Source organism: Protobothrops mucrosquamatus, unplaced genomic scaffold (assembly GCF_001527695.2).
Source record: "Protobothrops mucrosquamatus isolate PMUCROS unplaced genomic scaffold, P.Mucros_1.0 scaffold41, whole genome shotgun sequence".
In the NCBI taxonomy this organism is placed as follows: Eukaryota; Metazoa; Chordata; class Lepidosauria; order Squamata; family Viperidae; genus Protobothrops; species Protobothrops mucrosquamatus.
Window position 1 is genome coordinate 555924 of NW_015386423.1, and position 21903 is coordinate 577826.

The 21903-nt window shown below is 52.9% G+C and overlaps 1 protein-coding gene across 1 annotated transcript in view; it reads left to right on the forward strand.

The window, feature by feature from the left end:
* The window catches only part of ACSF3 (acyl-CoA synthetase family member 3), a 31616-nt gene extending 17993 nt beyond the window's left edge, over positions 1-13623 (forward strand). Inside the window, exons 7-10 of the mRNA XM_015811439.1 lie at positions 2811-2937; positions 12461-12595; positions 12991-13102; positions 13290-13623. Coding sequence (XP_015666925.1) covers positions 2811-2937; positions 12461-12595; positions 12991-13102; positions 13290-13410 — 495 coding nt within the window. The 3' untranslated portion in view covers positions 13411-13623. The remainder of the gene's footprint in view (positions 1-2810; positions 2938-12460; positions 12596-12990; positions 13103-13289) is intronic.
* Positions 13624-21903: the final 8280 nt, after the last annotated feature.

Genomic DNA, 21903 nt, shown 5'->3' on the forward strand with positions numbered 1-21903 from the left:
CGCCCCCCTCCCAGCTGAGCAGCAGCTGAAGGAACTCAGTAGGCAGAGGAAAGGCGATAACTTAAAAAACAACAAAACGGGTAGAAGGAACAGGAACGGGATGTCCTGCCTAAGAGTTCACCCAGAATCCTCCCCAATTCTTTGTGGTGGGATTTCTCTTCAGGAGGTCCTCCCTCCACCTGACCTTTGCCCCCCCCCCCACACCTATGTTAGTGGCCATGACTGCATCTTGTGCAATGAATGCCTCACCTTGACCGCCATCTCCATATTTATGAGCATTTCAGCAATAGCTTTTGGACTTTTGGGTTGCAGGAGAGAAAATTCTTTCTCTCACTGTGGATGAACTGTGTGCAAGCAGGGCCGAAGCGCTCCCTCTTTGCTGTTCAGTCTTAAAGTATGTGGGGGGGGGGGAGGTTGCTGGTGGATGTGGATAGAGCATAACTCAGAGAATGCGGTGTGACCAATGTCATCTGGCAGTGTAAACCAGGAGGGGGCACCAATTAAGAGCTCCCCACTGTGGGGGTTTTCCCCCTCTCTCTGATTAAAAATTGTTTATTCAGATTTCTGATTTTTGTTAAGCAGATGGATTAATAAAACGATTCATTTATGCAGATAGAACTAGCAGGAGTGATGGGGGCTTTTTCCTGCTTAACACCCCCTCTTCTGTGCCAAGAGGAAACTTCCTAGTCTTCCTTAAGTATCTTGATTCAGGTAATTATTTAATTGCAAATATAAACCAGCAGCGCAAACCCTTTGCATTTTTAACCAGTGCCGGGCAGCAGGGATGGTGGTGCTGCTGGAGGAGGAGGAGGAGGAGGAGGAAGAGGAGGAGGAGGAGGAGGAGGAGGAAGAGGAGGAGGAAAACGCCTTCGTGGAGGGACGTCTTGAAAAATTAAATTTTATGGCTCTTCCTGCCTGCTGCTGCTGCCGCTGGTGATGGGAGAGGGAACAGCTGCGGCGTTTACAGCCAGGTCCCTCCGGCCAGATTAGCCTTCTTACTTTGGGCTTCCTCTTTGCAGAGCCTGTGGAGGCCACAAAAACCATCCAGGCTTAACTGAAGCACAGGGCCATCTGGGGGGGGGCAGTGGCCCATCACGTGGCCCCTGGGATTTCACTGGGGAGCCCTTTGTTTGCCCCACACACCCAGGGCCAGGCACTCGCTCCTGCCCTTGACAGCCTCCCCTTAAATTGGGAGGAGGAAGAGGAGGAACCCTCCAGTTCACCCCCTCAGCCTCATCCGGGAGGTTTTTCTGACAGCTATTCTAGGTATTGATGTTGGGTTGTTGTTGTTTTTAAAAAGGGTTATTTTATCCTGTTTCAATTCTGCTTTTAATTGTTAAGCACCCAGAGGCATGTTTATGAGATGGGTGGCCATATGCATTTATTAAATAAATTATTGATTGCAACATTGTTGAGTTGGGGGATAGTATTGTATTTCTTAGCTGAGGATGTAGCCCTTACACGGGGGGGGGGGGGGGGGNGGACTGAATCTGCGCCCTCTGTGATTCTTGGGAATCATTAGAAATTACCTGTAAAAGAACTATTGAGCCGCTGGGGCTTGGGAAGGGAAGTTGTATTAAGAGGGGCTGGCTCTCCCCTCCCTCTATAGCCCCTCACCAAGACCACCTGCTAATAGAGAGGTAAAAAAAATGAAACTTTGAAAATAACCATTTTATAATCAGCTGGCTTTCTTCCTTCAGAGAATTTATTGCAATCTTTTTTTATTTCCATGCACGGCAAATGTAATCCTATCTGCCGCACCGGCTGGCCTAACTCAACTTGCCGGATCTGTTTTGCAGCAGAAAGCTATAAAGCGCCAGCCTTGCAGGGCACAAGCCGTGCCTCTGTGTTAAAGTTGCTCGAACGCATTAAAGCAGCTAGAATGTGCATTAAAATATGGCATTTGGAGAATGGGATATCTGTACAATTAGCCATCTGATGCTTTCAGCAGCTGCTTGTAAGTTAGATCCGGTGCATCAACGAAAGGATACCTTGGAGATTTGGGAGGAGAAAGGAGAGCAAGCCAGCCGGCTGCAGAGCCAGGCCCTGATTGGGAAAAAAGGTGCAGGCTTTAGATTTAGGAAGAGGCCCTGTGGGGTGGGCTGGTTTGCCACAGGGGAACGAGTGCGCGCAAACATTTGCTGCAATATGCAAAGCATCCAAGGGAGCACAGCTACACGGGAACGAAATCCTCTTCTGATAACATCCTCATTATCTCTCTGTGTGTTTTAGACTGACTCCAAGCCAGCAATGTGGCTGTGAGCCCTTACAAGAGGAGGGTGTGCCCGCTGCCAGGGAGCTGTTCTCTACATGGGCTGGGGCAGCCCTGAGCTTGTGCCAGCATCCCAGCAGAGGCAACAGGGTGTTCAAAGCTCACCCAGTTTTTTCATTGATATGGGAAGGAACGGAAACACCTGCCTGGCTGCCCCTTCTCAGTGCTGCTGGCGCCTTTGGCCCAGGTTTTCAGGAGGAAATGTGACAGAGCCACGTTGCCTTGCTCAGCCTCTGCCTTGGTAGACAGCAGTTGGGGTGAAGGTCCGAGGGGCAGAACTGGAGCCTGAACCTCGCTGTCATGCTGAGACCTGGGCCAGAGAAGTCCAGATCTGTCCGGAGTCTTATCTCTGTGGCCGACAGGTGTTCCTCTTTCCATAACAGAATGCAGATATCCAGGGTTTGTAGAGAGCCGCCTATCTTGGCAGGCCAGAGGCTTCTTCAGGGTTGCTATGTGTCCAGTACCATTATTGGGGGGGGGGAGTGGGATTTGAAGACCCCTGGGGCTGACTGGGTAGATAACTGTTCTGTTTCCACAGGTGACTCCAGGCTTCGATGCCAAAGAAGGGGAGCTCTTTGTGAAAGGCCCGTCAGTGTTTCGGGAGTATTGGAGCAGACCTGTTGAAACCAAGGAGGCCTTTACTCCCGATGGCTGGTTCAAGACAGGTACTTTGCTGGGGATAAGAATCTCAGGTTCTGGGTCTAGTTAAAACAGTGTTTGTGAACCTCGGCAGCTTGAAGATGTGTGGACTTCCTCTCCCAGAATGCCCCAGCTTCTGGGAGTTCATGTCTACACATCTGTAAGGGCCCAAGGTTGAGATGCACTGAGTTAAAAGGTGATGGAGACCCCCTTCCCCATCTGGAGACCCAAATGAGCCACCAGCTGAGGCATTATTCAGTTAGACGTGCTATTGGACTGACCCTGTGTATTTATAGGGCTACTGAGTGTAGGACGGGCAAAAAAAAAGCAGCCCCACATGTTGGTTTGTGGCTCAAGGTTACAGAAATAGACTGGATTTGCACTTGCCCATGACTTGGAAACAGTGCAGAGCTGTGGCTTGAAATTCTGATAAATGGTTGTGTGAATGGTGTTTCTAGTATCCAAATAGCACTTGACCCCTTTTAACCAATTTAGCGTTTCAGTGATTCTGTCGCAACAATCTGATTCCTACTCATTGTACGCTTAAGGCAGGGGCCTGACTGAGTGCCTCATTTGCCATCAAATGGTAATGCACTCAAAAGGTTGAGCCCATAGAAGGAGGCCTCTCGGGTGCTGCTGCTTATGCCCTGGTCCTGGCATTTTGCTCACCCCACTGAGGGCTCATCGGTCACCGAAGGAGCCTGAATCGAGCGCAGTTTGGGGCAGAGAAAAAGAAGGTGCTTCACACCACCCAGTAAACTATGAAGGTTGCTGCCATAATAGAACAATGGTGACTTAGCTCAGGGGTCCCCAACCTACTACTGGGCCGTAGCCTGTTCGAAACCGGGCCACGTGAGCGAGGGGCAAGCGTGCATGTGCTAAGCTCCACTCGCGCGAATGGGGGGTGTGCACGCACGCTGCTTGCACAAATGGAGCTGTGTGTGCGCATGCCACCCACCACCTCCCCCGTTCCCACCCCCCCACCCCCGCACCGGGCTACCAGGCTGGAAAGGTTGTGGACCGCTGACTTAGCTGCCTCGCTTTACAAAGCAGGAAACACAGTTGTGAAAGAGACGAAGGCGGTCAGTGCCGCAGGTTGTGACTGTGAGGGTGTCTCTTGGCACCAGCTGCTGGGTTTGATGGCCGCTCTGCTTCTCAAGGGCTTCTGAAGGGGTGCAGTAGGAAAGCAGAGCAGGCCTTGCTTCAGAATAAAGGGACCTTGGAGGTCATCTAGTCCAACCCCCTGCTCAGGCAGGAAGTGCTATACCATTTCAGACAAATGGCTGTCCAATCTCTTCTTTAAAACTTCCAGCGTTGGAACTTCCACAACTTCTGGAGCAGGTTGTTCCACTGGTTAATTGTTCCACCAACTGCACTTGTATCTTCAGCCCCACCGAAGAAAGAGCCCCGCAAGGGGGCCTTGGGATGGCACACGACCTGTTAGAATCACCTTTGGCTGCTTAAGCCTGTTGACCCCGGCTTCCTCTTTGCCTTCCTCCCAACCACGGCCGGCTGTTTGGATTAGCAAGTTGGTACACAAGGGACGCGTGTCCTCCCTTTGTTCAGCCTGGGCGTCATTCATCTTGCGAGTGGCGCTTGGGCGCCTGATTACTTCCGTTCCTGTCCATCAGCCTCCGGCCTGGGCAGAGAGGGGAGGCCTCTCAGCGCAGCGCCTGCCTTAATGGCACCAGCTGGCCCAAGGAGCTCAGCAGCGGCTAATGTTCCCCGTTCAAATTGGCCTCCGCAATCCCTGGCTGAGGGGTCTTCCCATCCATCTCCCCAGGGGAATAAGGACACAGATCAGACGGCTGACGTTGGGGTGAGGTCTGTCAAAGAGTGTGCGGGAATGTTCTGAGACCCTCAATCGCCACGTGCTGTTTCGCATCAGCCCTTCTTAAGCTCTCTCTGGTGACTTTTTACTCGTATTTACTCATTTTGATATTATCATTAGCGGTACTAATAACTTAAAAATGGCTGCAGCTGAGCAGGTCTTGCTGCAGTGCCAGGGAGGGTGGCAGGCCACTCAGAGTTACAGGCAATCCCGTGTTGTTGTTTTTTTCAAAATGTATTTTTCAGAGTTGATCTTCCTGATAAATATTTCAGATGCAAAGGAATAGCATGCATTAATTATTGTAAAGAGATGTCTTTAGAAGAAAATGATTTTGAAATTCAGTTTAATTTCATTGTAACGTGCCACAAGCAGGAAAGGGGTATATGTGTTTAATTGGCTCTCAGGGGTACGGCCTGGAAGATGGCATGCCTTTGTCACAGGCCATTAGTGATACAGGCTGCATAATGAGAAACTACAATCAGCTCACAGCTGCTGGCTCCTACGGGAGAGAAGGATATTAAATGGAAATCAGTATAAATTAAACTTAACCCTTTCGCAGGCCTGAGCTCACTTCTGAGTTAGATTGCGGGGTGGGGGAGGGGATGAAAAAGGATTCCTCCTTCAGACTGGGGGCAAATGGAAGGCTGGCCCAGATTTCCCCCATCCCCAAAGGCAGCACACCGAGATGGGAAGGCAGGGAAACGGCATTTTGATTGCTCTCCTCCTCGTTACCACTCTCAACATTTTTCTTCCTCTGGGTTTTTTTTTTTTTTTTGGATCCTCTGAAAAGATTAGACAAGCAGCCCTCCTTCACAAGTGATGCCATTCGAGGGAGGGAAATGCAAATCTCAGACTACACAGGTTTGCCTCCTCTGCACTTGTGTGTGAACAGTTTCTTTCTCTCCCCCCCCTTCCCATCCCCCTCCCTCTCTGAGGCAAGGCCTTTTCTGCAAAAGGCAGGCCTACCAGATTGTCCAGTCTCACGAGGCCAGGCTGTTGATCTCTGCCGTCCAGAAACTCAGCCCACGTTCAGTGACCACAAAAGCTTCACAGACGCACGCTAGCTAGATACGTTGTTCATTGCAAAGAAGAAAGTAAGAAGAAATATGTACTAGAAGATTCAATCAAAATTTGATGGATAGAGCAGCCTTCTCCTCCCACTGGTCTGTGGACTTTGTGACATTCTTTTTTTTCAGTCTTCAGCATCAGAAATGCCTGCTCCATGTTTACAGAATGACCTGGGAATCTCTTGAGTCCTGCTTTGCCAGCTTCAACCACTACACGGATCTGGATTGCAGTCCCCAACACAACCTCTAGAGGGCAGAAAGAAAACAGAGAAAATTCTGACTTGTCCCTGCCATCTAGTGGCTCCTGGGAGCTTTACCAATTGAGTAAGGCTGCTCCTTGGCTCAGTCGTGACCGTACCAAATAGCCTTTTTTTTTTTCACACAAAAAAATTGAGAGGTTCTCTAGGGAATTTTGTACTTGCCGTGTGCAGTCAGGTGTCTCAGAGAAATTCCTACTCCTGAATGTATCTTTATGAGTGCAGCCAAATGATGCTACTAAGTAAGTTTCAAAGGCTGCATCTGAATGAGTTAATTACTGTCCCTGCAGAATGCAAATGATTATAGCCGCGGCAAGGGTGGTTATTGACGGAGCTCTGCTGGGGCCGGAGAAAACAGCCTCAAAAGCCTCCCCCCCCCCCGTGCCTCAGCAGTCAAAGGAAGGAGGAGGGGGGGGTCCTGGCATCCCTGGACCCCGATTGGTTGGATGGGCCTAAGGGAGAGTTTGGGAGGGGAGAGACCCTGCACTGCTTCGTTACCAGCAGGAGCCAATCCAAGGAAGCTCGTGGCTCTTCAGGGTGCTTCTGTGGTGGGGAATCCCACCCGTCATCCTCTTACGCCGTCTCAGATCTTAAACCATTGTAAAATAAGGGCATCAATATGATGTGGTGTTCTACCAGGAGGAATCACCCACATTCATGCAGAACAGATAGTCGCAGGTTACTCAAGCAAGTAAGCCAAGCCACAGATAACTGTTTTTGTGGGTAGTTTTCTTGATAGGTTGCCTAAATACCAGACTGCTAAGAAACGGCAAAAAGCCAACAGTCCTTGCAAAGTAATTTCACGTCCATCCTTAGAGAAATCAGCATTTGTGGCTTTAGTGTTCTTTCAAGATCCAGGGTGGTGGGTTGTTTTCCTGCTTCAACTCAGTGAATTCTGGCACTTAAAACATTTCTACCAATTCAGTCCGAGGGTGGACTTCCCCAGAACCATCCCTGAATCCCCCCTGCTGGGCAAAGAATTTCTCAGCAGGAAAACTCTGGCTAAGTGGCCCAGAGAAGCCAGATGACAGAGCGACAATCCCCCCGTGGGAAGGCCGACACCATTGGTGCTGCTAATACGTCCAGGGACTGGAACCAGGGAGTGTTTGGAGAGATTTATTTTCAATTACAGGTTGAAGCAGAGGCATGAAGTAGTACTGGCTCTGAAAGTGGAGCATAAATCCTCAGAGCAAATCCATGTATATCAGCTCCATATAATAAGATTTTATTGATTGCTATATTGTCAGAATAAAACTCCCCTAATGCCTGCGTCAGGGCTGGGAAGATCAAAGCCTCCTTTGGCAAGAGAATCTGATTCAGGAATCAATGTGCTTTGATTAATATGTCATTAAAAAGTCGAGTTATTTAACTTCTTTGATGGAGGCTTTAAAAGGCTCCTTTCTTTCCACATGCAGCAGAACAAGACGGCTGCCAGCGTCGCTCTTTCTAGAGAAGAACCAAATTCTGCTTCTTAGCATTTGGATCCTTTTGCTTTCAGAAGCCCTAAACCAGAGGCTCCCGTGTGGAAGCAGGTGGTCCCTCCTGCCTTTCCTGGAAGGTGCAGCCACTTAGGAACATATATGCTTTCCAGCATATATGCATGCCGGAGTGCGGATGCCTCGCTTCCAATGGGATGTGCACAAATTTATAAGTCTCCAGGGTCCACGCAAACCCTAAAATGGACTTTCCAGCAGGAGGTTAAGAAGCCGCTCAGTGCTTCTTTCAAAGGGTCTTCTCCTGGGTCATCCACTCTCTGCCTTGCTCAGGAGCTGCAGTGCAACTTAAAAAGCATGTCGGGAGAACTGCCAGCACTCCTAAGACCTTGAAAAGGTTGGTGCCTTCAGTCTCCCACCTTATTCCTTCTGCCGTGGAAAGTTCATGAAGAGAATCAGACCAGGTAAATGGGAATAATCGCCCGTCCCTTCGAACTGCTGCCAGTCGGTGAGGTTCAGGAGTTCCGCTGCCTATGGTGAGGCGGCCACAACTCCCCGAATCCGCCTCGGCTTTTCCACAGGGGCTCCTGGACACAGGACCATCCCCACAAAGGGCATGGACGGGCCTGTTTAATCCACTTGGACTCAGGCACCTCTCTCCCCCTGGCCCTGTTGTCAATGCCTGATGAGACTTGCGGTCTCTTCTTAGGGAGAGTGAGAACCCCTTTGCCGGCCCTGGCCTTCCCTTCCATCCCAGCCGCTGCGCAGGAGTTAAGCAGATGGCTCGGCGTGGTGCCCTCGTTGAGAATTGGCAGTAGTTTTCCCTGGCACCTTCCCAGCTTCGGGAGAGGAGCAGGTGTTTCCCCCTCTGGGGCGGGCATTTGTTTCCCTTTGTGGGCGTTCACACCTGAGGTGGAAATGACTCGTGCCTGTTCAATGCGAGTTATAAATAGAAATGGGCCTAATTAAAATCCTAGCATGCATTTTTTCTTGTTTGTTTACACCCTCTCTCCCAGCTGTAAATTTGATTAATACTATTTTTGTTCTTTAAAATTATTGCTTAATGATGTTCTCCTGCAAATGTTGCCTGTCACTTACCAGCAGGGCGAGTCCAACACAAGAAGGGCCTAATCCCAGAGCCACGTCTTGGGAACGGTTGGATCCGTCTGTCTATGGAGGTTCTCCGTCATCCAGGTCAGGCTTGTCCCAGAGGTGCTTTTTGAAAGGCAACTGGACTTTCTTGGTTTTATCCTTTGAAAATGTTCCACTCCTCATCCAAGAAGCTTCTTTGGTTTTCAAGGAAAAAAACCAAGGAACTCCAGTTGCATTTTTGAAAGCACCTTTGGGACATTAGATCCATCTCCAACCCAGAGGAGTCCCAGTCCGACTCCCCTGAATGCCCTTTAGGGCTGGTGAACCTGCGTCTCCTGAGCCCTGGGCTATGATTTCCCCGTGCCAACATGGAAATGTCTCTCTGGGAATTTCACCTTTGCCTTAAGGTCGCTCTGCAGAAACAGGAGGACACTGAGGGGAACAGCTGGAGGACTGGATTTAAGCCCCTAATTTTCCCCAGTTTCCCAGCCCGGGAGAAGCTCTGGCACAAAGCAAGGTAATTGTCCTTCGTTTGCCAGTCAGACTTTGATGCACCAGCAAATGCAGGCTTGGCTTTGGATGAGCTGATACTTACTTTCCCAAGAGCCAGCCGGGCCCCTCTTTTCTCCGCAGCTGCACCTCCCTGCCCTTCGCTTGCCCCGTCAGGTTCCCTTCCTACCTTCCGTTTTGTTGTCCCACCCTGAATGCGCACACAGCCGGCTCTGAGGGGGGGTCTCTGCTCAGTCACAGAGCTCCTTTCTTTTACTGGGGCAAAAATGAAAATGGGATGAGGGTGGTGGGGACAGCAAGTGGCAAGAATTCCCTTGCAATGAGCTTAATGCCGGCTTCCTTTCCTCCCCGTCCACCAGCACCTGGAAGGAATGCCTTGGTTTTTCAGACGCCATCCGAGGCCTCCTGAGTCCTTCCCCCCTTTTATTTAACATGGTTTGCCCAGGGAGCTGGTAAAGTCATGGTTTTTTTTAAAAAAATAAATAAAATAGCTGGACCTGTAAGCCTCCTGATTTCCTCCCCCTCCCGTTGGGTAATCCTGGCCAGATAACATCCTGGGGAGTGATGGCCTCTGCTCTTTGCTCTCCAGAGGGCCCTCCCCTGGGTATCCGAGAGCATATTGACTCCGAGCGAGCGAGTGGGAGCAGGAGGGGAAAGGGGGGAGGCTGGCAGCCCACTTGCTTAGAGACCCTCCGCCAGACAAGCCTCCCCACTGCGCTGGCCACTGCCAAAGCCTCCAGACGTCCTCCTGTTGCCACCTCAGTGGATTATTTAATCATCTTCTTCAGAAGATTCCCAGGAAGGTGCCCCCCCCCAGGGAAAGGGGGCAGGCGGCTGTTGCTGGCTTTTGCCTGGTGTGTAATTGATCCCAGGGCTGTTCTGCGAAGGAGAGGCGCAGAGCATGGGGTGGGGGTGGGGGGTTAACTCCAGCCTCTTGGTTATTCCAATTACTTACAGCCAGGATTCAGCCTCTCAAGCTGCCGAGAGGCACAGTGGGCTCCCTTCCCTTCCCTTCTCGCCATCTGCAGCGCTGCCTATAAATACTTAAATGCTAACGGGAGGGGAGGAAAGGAGAGAGATTCCCCCTTTCTAATGACCCCCTTGCTTCTTTGCAGCATCCCCGCTGTGCTCTGGAGCTCTTTCGGTGCCAGGCTGGGAGAGGCTCGGGGGTGGGCGCTGGGTGCTTGCAGGATGCCCTGCCCAGAGGCCTTTGGCTTCCAACGGCAGGCTCTGCGCAGCACACAGAGGCCCCGGAGGGCCTGTCCATGACCAGAAGGCAAGGGCGGACAGGCTGGGCTGGATCTGCTCCAGCAGGCTCGCACGATCCACTTCTCTCCAAGGAAAAATGGGGTGCCAGTACCCATATCCAGCAGAAGGCTTTGTGTGTCTGTTTTTGCGTCTGTGTGTGTGTATCAGTTCACCACTGCAGCTGTCGTCTTCTTCCCTTCATTCCTTTGGCCCTTTAATCCAGGGGTCTTCAAACTTGGGCCCTTTTATGACTTGTGGACTTCAACTCCCAGAATTCCTCAGCCAGTGTGCCTGACTGAGGAATTCTGGGAGTTAAAATCCACAAGTCATAAAAGGGCCAAGTTTGAAGACCCCTGCCCTACATCTTGAGTGACCCTCAAGGGCTCTGGGGGCACTTGGATGGTCTGGACAAGATGGCGCTCCTCTCTGGTGGCACTTGGGGGGGCTTTTGTCTCCTTGACTTTGGCAAGCGACTGAATTGGGAGCCCCCTCTCCACGAGATCTTTCTTTGCTCCAGCCCCCCCTTCCCCCCGTGTGTTATAAACACATTCCCCCAGTCCATCCAGCGCTCTGTATCAATCTTGTTTAATAGACTGGAAAGCTTAATGCGCAGTGGCGGGTCACGGGGAGCATCGGGGTGATAGATTGTGCCTTCCCGGAGTCAGGCACCATTGATGTATAATGAAATATTTATGATTTATTCCAGCTAATAAACTGGAATGAAGTATGTGATATATGTGAGCAGATGGGGAACTATCGATGGAGTTTTCGTTTGGGGAGTGTGGGGAGGTTTATGTCCACAACACACACACACACACCACAATCCTCCAATGCCGTAACTTCTTTTGCCTGACTGTGGTGGGGACAGCCATTCCCCCCCACCCCTCATTAATCTCCCTCCCTCTAATTGTTTGCCATCCTTTCCCACCCCCATCTTCGCCCTTCCAGCACCTGTTTTCCAGAAATGAAAATCTCCCTTTCAAGAGAAAGCCATTTATTTGCTCTGTGGGGTTTGGGGAACCCGGCAAGTGGGTGGCAGGGAAAATTTCCTGGGATTTGGTTAGATTTAGCAGGAAAAAGATCTGAAAAATATTTCCTCCTGGAGCTCCAAGGTGATTGAGTGACACCCTCTTCCGTTGTCCTGTTGTTGGTCATCCAGAAAAGATTGGATTAAATGGGTCCACCTGCTATTTTGCTCCTGCCTGAGGTTTTTAGGTGTGTGTTCTGCACCCCTTAGGTGGCATCTGGCCAGCTCCATCAGCTGCTGCCTGCCAGTTCTTTGTCGTTCCCCAATCGATGAAGCCCCAAGAGTTGTCGCAGCTGTGGTTAGCTTCAGAGAAGAGCTTCTAAGGGGTCTTCCATGTCAGAATATTCCTCTCTGGGGGTGGGGGGCTTCTGCCAGGGAACATGCCCTTGTCAAAGGGAGGAGAAGTCCGGATGTGGAAGCAGCCTTTGGTCCTTCAAACCAAGGAGATCTGAAAAGGACCGACAGGCGTCCGGCTTCCATCTCAGCAGGAGCCCCCAAAGGACGGTGCTTGGGAGGAGAGCAGTTCTGTGGCTGATGGAGGGATGGGGGAGTGACTCTCTGCTCTGGTCTTTGTGTCCCCTCATTGTGGCATTCTCAGCCCATCAAGCCAAGCGAGGCAGGAAACCTTCCAGAGAAGGGCATTCCATCCCCAGGGCGCCTTCCATCAGCTGTGTAGATTGCACTCCATAGCCCATAATTATACCTGCAAAAACAGGAAGCAGGATTGAAGCAGGAAGCCTCCGGCCCACCACTCTGATGGCAGCAAAGCCCCCACCCCCCTTGGATCCCAAGGGCCAAGCAGGCTGAACTGGAGGAGAATGGAAGCCTGCACAAATGCGTGGGAGGAGATGGCCACTGAGGCAGGGGCTGCCCTGGGAAGGTGGCACTGAAAGTCTTTGCAGAGGGTCCTGTAGATGACGTTGGGGCAGGATTAAGGCCAGCCAGGAGGGCCTCTACGTCGGAGCTCTACGTCCGGCAAGGACGCCTTGGCTCTGGCACCCAGGTTCTGGGAGGCTGCAGGCTGTTCCTTGGCCCCGTCCCGAGAAGCTGTGCCCATCTCAGCCCTCTGCTTTTCTTTTCCCAGGTGATACCGCTGTGTATCAGGAAGGCACCTACTGGATCAGGGGACGCACCTCGGTGGACATCATCAAAAGCGGAGGTTACAAGATCAGCGCTCTGGAAGTCGAGCGCCACCTGCTGGCCCACCCTAGCATTGCAGGTGCTGTCTGCGCTCTGCCATTTTGCTGTTGATTAATGAAGTGCTAATTATGTACATGGCATTTTACCAAGAAGCTGCAAAATTTGGTTTTCTTTCTACCGGCCCATTCTCCAGGACAAAAAGGTGGAGTGCTCTCTTTCAAAAGCCATGAAGAAAAAGATCATAAAGTTAAATAAAGACTGGACAGATGAATAAAAGCGCAGCTTGCATGTACAAGTTAAGGCAAATGAAATCAGCTCCAGCCATCTGCCGCCTGTCCCTAAGATTAGTTTAACCCCACTAAATGAATAATTTGAAGTCAATAATTTGAAGTTTGCGAGTCAAAGATCTCTTGTAGAAAGAGTTGCTCCTGCCCCTTTCCCAACACGCTTGTTCTCCATCCTCTTTTCCTGCAGATGTTGCCGTGATCGGTGCCCCAGACATTGTCTGGGGCCAGAAGGTCAGCGCTGTGGTAGAACTCCACAAGGGCCAGGATTTGTCTCTCCAGACCCTCAAGAAATGGGCAAGGTAAGTTGGGGCGCCAGAAGCAGAAGCCGGAGGACTCCGAGACAGCCAGCTCTTTCCATTGTCTTTCCTGAACCATCTGCCTCCTCTTTTCTTTGAGGCTGCACTGGAGGGCTGGTGCGTCCCAGGAGGGAGGAGGCGGGGAGTTGCTGCCGCCTCTTTGTTAACCAACAGGCTCTTCTGTGCCCAGGGAGACCATGCCAGCTTACACCATCCCTTCCGAGCTGCTCCTGGTGGAGGAAGTTCCACGCAACCAAATGGGCAAGGTGGATAAGAAGCAGCTCCTCAAACAATTCTACGGCACGTTGTGAAAGCCTCCACCTGTGGTGGGTGGAAGAAGGATGTCTGTGGTCGAAGAGCAGGACTGGAGACTCTGCTTTCAAAAATGGATCCGGTCCTTGTGGGTTGACTTGCCTTTAGCTCGTCACCTGGAGGGCTGAACGGGACCTGTGGCTTATTAGCGGCTTATCAGGCTTTGCACTGGCAGAAAGTTCAGCCTACCTAAAACAGGAGCTCTGCTGGGGGAGGGGGGAAGAGGTCCTGGCGTGCCTGTGGCCCTGCGGGAGGTGTTTGGACAGAAGCCACGGCCTCCCTGGGCAGGGCCTTCCCTTGGCTCAGCCGAAGTGCAAAAGGGCCACGAATATCATCTGAGCACAGGCAGGTACCTCGCCCCTCCTCATCCTTTGGCGCTCTTACAAAAGATGGGGAAACACAGGCCTGGTCCTTTTCTTCCCTCAACCAAATGCCCCCGTGGAGCCAAGGAATCCGATGCGGAGTTGTGCGTGTCAAGAAGACAAGTTGGTCAAAACTGAATTCATGTCCGTTCATGTCATCTCACCCCCCTTCCATGCTGTTTCTGCACAACTCTGGCTTTTTAAAAATCCGTATTAAATTTATATTTACATTTCTTTTCTTGAATGTATTTCTCAGTAAGTAATTTCTAAGCATCTTCACTCCTGTGGTTCTCATTCTGTATTTTGTAGCCAAAAGGCTGCATCAGAACATCCAGGGAATCTGAAGAATGCCTCAGTTGCAGACATTCCTCCGTCTGTGCTCCTGCTTAGCCAAGGCCGAGGGAGAGAGGCACGTCTGCATAGCAGGTGCCATTTCTTCTCAGATATTTGCAGTTGAGAATAGGAAGAACCCCACTAATTTGGCAAACTGGGATGTGCATTCTTAAGACAAGGCTGGGCCCCTTTTCACTGAAAAAAGCTCCTTCCCCTGAGAAAGGCTGCTTCGGTCCTTAAGCAAAATCATCCCTTTCCCGTTAGCTGGAGAAGATTGTGGGTTCTTTTCCAGCTTTTTTCCTTCTGCTTTCCGGGTGTTGCCTGATCAGGCACTCTGGCAGTCCTACTTTCCCGGCCAAGGGACCTCCCCAAAGGCCTCGTGGAGCAGCTTTGCTGCCAAGTGGGGGGGATTCCGAGGGTCACGGTTGGTGTGATGCTCAGGAGAGGCCTCCTCCACAGGGACTTGGGCTCCGTTTCCCACTTGGCATCAACCGCTGTGCCCTTGGTCCCCTTTTCCTTGTGTGTGGCTGGTGCCAGGGAAGACATTTCTGCTTTCACACGACCTGGCACATTCATTCAGTATCCTGGGTTGGCCTCCTCCATGGCTTTTGCCCACCAGCATTTTTCTGTTTTTCTTCACCGCAGCATTCTCTTTTTCCGAAGAATTCCCCCTGCCCCCCAATGCATGGGACACACTCAATTTTTATGGCGCAGTAAAAGAGGCCTTCATTAGAGGAATGTAATCTCAGCACAAGGACAGTTAATAACCCTCCGTAAATTGCAAATTGCGATCTGTCCTTTTGCACGGTTCAGCACCCCCTCCTCCTGTTTGGCTACAGATACAGCCCTGTGGAGGGAAGGAAGTGATTATTAGGGAAGAACAAATAAAGGCCAGCCTTCCTTAACAATGCAGGCGCATCATCTCTTTCTCTCTCTAGCTCTATCTGTCTGTCTATCATCTCTATCATCTATCTATCTATCTATCTATCTATCATTTCTCTCTCTCTCTCTGTCTATCAACTCTCTATCATCCCTCCCTCCCTCCCTCCCCCCTTTCTATCATTTTTATCATCTCTCTCTGTCTATCATCTCCCTCTCTCTTTCCCTCTCCCTCCCTCCCTCCCTCTCTATCTATCTATCTATCATCTCTCTATCTATCATCTCCCTCTCTCTCTCTCTCTCTCTCTCTCTCTCTCTCTCTCTCTCTCTCTCTCTCTCTGTCTGTCTGTCTGTCTGTCTCTCTCTCTCTATCATCTCCCTCTCTCTCTCTCTGCCTTCCTCAGAGGCGGCTTCCCAGAAAGAATCCTTTGGGACCTTCCCAGCCAACGGTGGATGGTTAGATGCCATCCTTTGAACTGTGCTGGCCAGGATGACCGGGGGCATCCCAGGAGTGATAGCAGAAGACGTCTGGGGTGCGTCTTGCACGCAATGCAAGCGAGGCAATGGCAGTTCCAAAAGACATTTAAAAGTAAAAATTCCCAGGATGCCTATTTTTTGAAAATCTGGAGGTGGAAGGGAAGCCCCACCTCTGTTACCAAGCTCAGTTGTCCTCCCTCTTCTTGGTCCTGCATCCTTCCTCCTAACCCCCTGCAGGTGTCCTGGAGGCAGGCAAGGAATTGTGGAAGTTGGGGTCTGGGGGACAGGAGGGTAAGAAGGACATACATAGGGTTTACTTGTGAAAACGGGAGGAAATTCAACATCTCTCCTCCCCCCAAATCATCCAGGGGGGAGGCAGATGGCAGGAAGAAGGCTTGCATGCCGTCCCCCCACCCTGTGGGAAGGATGGAGGCATCCCCTTTGTTAAAACATCAGCACACAGTAAATTTTTTCACTTACCGTATAGATCAATATCAAATTATCATGTCTCACATTCATAACTCTTAAGCCAGCCACAATGGGGAGAGACAAGGTCACGGGAGAATAAATAGCAGCCGGCACTCTCCCCGATCCATCACTCCCGCCAAGCCCCTGCTCTTCGGCACCCGCCCACTGACAGGGCCATTAATAAAACTCCGCCAGGGCCGATCGATGGGCTTGATGGATGAGCGCAGGTAGCAAAGACAGGGAAACAGCTGCCTGTCACGCCTGGCTGAGGAATGGAAGTCAGTCAGGGAGGGGCTCTGCCAGCCGCCCCGGGGACCTTAAGAGCCATTCGGGGGCCAGTCAGGAACGTTTGACTTTGGCACCGGCGTCTCTGCCTGACGGGTCCCTCGAGGGGGTCGAGGGCACTGCCTGCTGGGCCAGGCCAAGGCCCACCGTAGCCCAGGATGCACTTCCCCCAGGGGCCAACCAGCTGGCAAAAGGGGGAGACACAGTGCACCCTGTTTTCCCCTGCAACTGATCTGGGAACACAGGCTGCCCCCCCAGCAGAAGGAAGCTGTGTTTTCCAACTCACAGCCTTGACCAGGATGCCCTCCGTGAAGATGAAAGCCACCCGAGTTAGCAAGCTGTCCCATTTCAGAGCAGGTTCCGTGTCAGCATCAGCCGGTGGACCCAGGTGGCAGCTGAACGAAGCCCTCCAGCTCAGCATCCTGTGGCTGAAAGACCAACCCAGGGCGAACGGAGGCTATGTGATCCAGCATTAAAAGCCAGGTCAAGTGTGGCTGGAGGGTGCCTGGGTCGTCTTCAAGAGCGTGGAAGAGGAAAGACGGACCTAGCCTGGCTTGGTAGTGTTGATGCTATGGCCCTGCAGCTTGAAAGCCACCGTATAACTCGCAGGTGGCCAGGAAGAGCAGAGCATGATCGGGCCAAAGTGGATCCACTTCTTGAAGCAGCTTCTTAGGACCAAGGAAGAGCAAAGGGAAGGCTTGGGAGACAGGCCCCCATCTGGCCCTTGGAAGGAGAGGACTTGGTGGCTGTTCTGGATGGATCCAGAGCCTGGTACCGTAGGTGGCAAAAGGGCTGGTTCACACAGCACACTGGAGGAGACTCCTTTCCCCACTGGTGGCTTCTCATATCTTCTGGGGTCCTCCAACCATCACCGTGCCTAAATAATCAAGAGGATGGGCCTTCTATCATGGCCACAATAGCTGGCGATGCTGTGGGGATGCTACTAGTCACTGGCTGTAAAAGAATGTCTGACAGTCCCTGGGAACATGGAGGAGGGAGTCCCTTACGGAAAGAAGATGGATCATTATAGAAAAGATTCCTTAGTCCCAAGGAGTATTATCCACTTATTTAAGCTAGGTATAAGTTGATCTAGAGCAGTGTTTCTCAATCTTGAGAACGCTAAGATGTACAGTATGACTTCAACTCCCAGAATTCTGGGAATTGAAGTCAATAGAGCTTAAAGTTGCCAAGGTTGAGAAACACCACTCTGGAGAACTGCGCTGGTAGGTTTTCAAGATGTTGTTACTATGCACACCTGCAATAGAGGCCTGTCCAAATGTCCAAGTGAAGTAGGGTGGGCCATACCTGTTCAGCTTAAATCCAGCCATTGCCTCAGCCTCCTGTGTGTTTTAAGTCATCAGGGAACTGATTTGCTTGGGAAAAGCATGTTACACAAATATAGCCGTGATATTGTGTTTATCCAGATAGGAGGGTTGGTGTATTGTGAAGCCACCGCTGAGAGTAAACACGTTAGCTAATATATGCAACCTGCGATGAGGGTTGCCTGCATACAAATCCACCCTGTGCCTTGCCCAAGATTGCACCCATGGAGGTGCGAGCAGCTTGGGAGGGGGATTGTGGGCTGCTCTGACTTCACTGGATTTGGGGCCTTCCTGCCTGGCATTTGGCCGGGGGTGGGAGGGTCTGCTTGCTTTTCTGTTCCTTTTGCAAGTTATCCGTTTTTCTAAGCCTGTAAAAGGGGAAATTACCAAACTTCACATTGGCATCACGTTAACACCAACACCGCTCAAGATCCCCCAAGGAAAAACAGTAAGACCTGCAAAGTTGCAGAAAATTCCTGCTGGGCCCCGGCTGCTTTTTCTCTCTGCTGTGGCTCCTCTCACAGCAGGGACGCCTGAAGTGGCTGGAGGAGGCTTCTGTGGGGGCAAGTGGGGGAGTCCTTCGGGGGGGGGAGCTGTGTGGGGCAGGATGACCAAAGGAGCGGTGCCCTTCGGCCACTGACTGAGCCAGTTATCATGAAGGAGAAAGCCCTCCTACAGGCCTGGTTTTGAGGTTGCTATTTTGCCATTGTCCCCTGCCGTGGATTGGAAAGAGGTGGGGTGGCAGCCTCATTGGCTCAGGGGGGCCATCTCAAAATCACTCAGCCAACAGAGCAAGGACTCCTGCCCTGGAGGTGGGGTGGCCTTCTCTAGGGGCGGCAGCTCCGGCTTCTTGCTGGGGGGCTGCTTGGAAGGACACCTTACAAAGGAGCAGGAACCCCCCCCCACCTTGCAAGCACCAGCCCCAGCCTGATCTGCGTCTCTGCAGAGTTGTCACAAGCGGAAGAAAGAGGAGACAGAGCTGGGTTGTGTTTCTGAAGTGCTGCGCCAAGAAAGCCTTCTTGGGGGGGGGCTTTTCCAGGGCTCTGCACCTCCGTGCCAACAGAGCAGCCGCCCAAGCTGGATGCTGGCCGGTGAGGCTCCTTGCTGGCACTGGAAGGGCTCCCACTGCAGCCATCTTTGCCCACCTTGGTGCAGGCGATTCCCAGGCAGTGTCAGTGCACATTCTGCCCAGAGGCAGCCATTAGAATTAGGAATTGCTTGGGAGGAGGGAGGGAATAGGCTTTGGGTGTGATCCTGTCCCCACTGCCTCTGCCCATAGCACCTTGCCTGGGCTCTGGTCCATTGCCCCCCCCCCACCAGCTGCTCCTGGCCTCTCTGCCTGCAGCGGGGGAGGAAGCACGTCCCACCCCTCCCACGCTCCTGCTCCTCCAGGGCTGGGCAATGCCCACACTCTTTATGGCGGACATTATCTTTTATTGCTGTATAAAATCCTAAGCTTCGGTGCCCTTTATCGCTGCATCCCACAGCAGGGCTGCTGCCTGGCAGGAAAAAACGAGGGGGGTGCAGCAGGGGTGGGTGCAGCCTGCTTTGGTTCTGCTGGAGGGTGGAGGAGGGGCCCAAGCCAAGTGCTCTCTCCACTCAAGGGGGTGGCCTTGGCACCACACAAGTGCTGCCTCCTCTCTCAGCAGTGAAGGGGTCTCATGCCGCTCTCTGCCCCCCCTTCCTTCTCCCTTGTGGTGCTCCAGCGCCACTTGTCCTGTCCAGGAGGGTCTCCAGGTGGACGTTGCCAACCTGGTATCCACCAGGGAGGTCTCTGGCCACGTCTGTCTGTCAGAGGACTTCCCTGGCCAAGCCCCCCTCTGTGCTGTTGTAAGGTAAGGCACAGCACAACACACGTCTCCTTCCCTCCAAACTATGCTAGTCCTCTATGAAGCAGAGGGCAAGATTGTACCTGTGTGTATGTGGTGTGTGTGTGCACAACCCCTCCCTGTCCTTCTGTCCAGCCTGCCAGCAGGGTGACTGGCAAGTCCTTGGCCTCCTTTGACGCTGAGGAGAGTGACAGGCTCCAGCTTCTGGCTTTTAGGGAAGGAACCGGCCAGCTAAGCGGGTCTCCCCAGCACCTGAGCCAGAGGCCACGGCAGAAAAACACGCGCGGCCCCCATCGCCCCCCGTCAAGGAGGATCTCCCCCTCCGTCTCTCAAGTCGCCAGCCCAGCCTGACCCACTTCACCCGGGGGACAATGGCAGGGAGCATCTGCTGGCTGCACCCCTGCCACACCGCATCAGGTCAGGCAGAGGCGGCTGACAAGGGGCTGCCAGACAGAAAGGCAGCCGAGGTGGAAGCCCCCCCTCCAGCCCCAGGATTTCAACGTCTTGCAGGCCACCAAGGCAGGGGATCAGGAGCTGCTGGGCCGATTCAAGCCAAGTGACTTTTTGCGCCCAGTCCACCCTCTGCCCCATCACCAGACCGAAGATGGGGCTTGGCTTGCTTTCCGGTTCCAAGGCCTCCTGAAGAGAGAACGCCAAGCCGGAAAAACAAAGGAAGGGGCTGGACGCGCAGAAGCCTGTGAAATTATTTGGGATGCAGAAAAAAGGGACATATAACTCTTTCTCCCTGCTTGTGGCTCAGTGATTCCATGAAGCTGATCTGCAGGAAATTCAAGATGGCCAAAGGAAGCATTTTTCCTTGTGCAATTGCTGAATGCAACTCCTGCTTCACGAAGTGGCCCTCGCGCCTGTACGGAAGAGCCTCGGAAGGGAAGGGTGCCGCCCTTCCTTCGGTGGCTGAAAACGCAGTCAGGATTCAGAGCTCGGCGGCTGCCTGTCCTTCCGGAGCGGCTTCTGCCTGGCAATGCAACGCGCGTCCCCAGAAGGACTTTCCAAAGGAGCCTTCAGGACGGCGGAGAGCTTGACCCTCTCTGGGCCGAGGAATGTCACGGAGCCCCCTGGGAGCCCTTCCCATATGCCTCCTGTTCGTCTGGCTCTCTTCTTGCACTTCAGATCCCGTCAAGGCTGGGCGCTGATGTGGGGCGACAGGGCAGTGTGGCCAGGAGCCAGCCAGGACAGAGCAGCGGTTCCACGAGACGATATCAGAAGCGACAGCTGGAATCAGCCAGTGGCCTTGAAAGCGGATTGGCCACTTTGGCCAAGAGCCCACCCCTTCCTCATGGGTCCACATGCGGAAGGAGTCACTTGGTCCCCTTGGGTCCTTCTGGGTCCCATGCCAGAAGTGAGTGACAGAGAAATGTCTCCCCACAATCTGAACTTTCCTGGCCAAATCTCTCCCTTTAAGGAAGCCAGGCTGGGTCACAGCAGCTACTTAACAGAATAACAGAGTTGGAAGGGACCTTGGCGGTCTTCTAGTCCAGCCCCCTGCTCAGCAGGAAAACCTACAGCCATTTCAGGCAAAAACTTATTGAAAACTTCCAGTGTTGGAGCATTCACCGCTTCTGGAGGCAGGTTGTTCCACTGGTTAATTGTTCTCACTGTCAGGAAGTTTCTCCTGAGTTCTAGGTTGCTTCTCTCCTTGATTAGTTTCCATCCGTTGCTTCTTGTCCTGCTTTCTAGTGCTTTGGAGAATAGCTTGACTCCCTCTTCTTTGGGGCAGCCCCTGAGATACTGGAACACTCCTATCACTTAATTTGCTGTATCGGATCTGGGCACCTGAACATGCTCCTCCAGCAACGTCAGCTGCACTGGGAGGTGGGAAAAAGAAAGCCCGAAGGAGGCCCTGGCAACCCCCCCCCCCCCATCGCTCCAGAGAAAGCTGCACGGAGGCTTCCGCGTCGTGTGAAGGGCCCTTCTCCCTCCGCGCGGGAGGCGAGGCAACGGGGCTTCTCAGCTCTTTGCCAGTGCTGGGGCTCCCCCTGCTGGCCGCCGCGCAGCATTACCGAGGCCCGCTTGCGCACCGCTAGGGCAGCCGATGCTCCTTCGCGGGGCTCGAAGCTCTGAAGCCGGAGGGCCCCACGAGTCAGGAGACCCGGCCCGGGTGCTGCCCTCGCGGCCCTACCGATCCTGACGCCGCTCTCCTCAGCCGTGGAAGGACTCTGAAGAGGAAGCAAAGCAGGGTTGCCAACACAGCGGGCTCCCTCCATGGGAAGAGACTCGGGCCGTTCTGGGCAGGAGCACCTGTGCCCAGCTGGTGCTGCAGCTCTGCCAGATCTCTCCCCCCCCCCCCCCCCCCCCCCCCCCCCCCCCCCCCCCCCCCCCCCCCCCCCCCCCCCCCCCCCCCCCCCCCCCCCCTCTCTCTCTCTCTCTCTCGCACACACACACACACACACACACACACACACACACACGCACCAGAACTGCCAACTGCTTCAGAGCCAACAGAGGTGGCAGCAGCTGCTGCTCCGCCTGCCAGGGCAGAGTGTGGGGTGCCCTCCGTGGGGAGAGGAAGGTAGTGC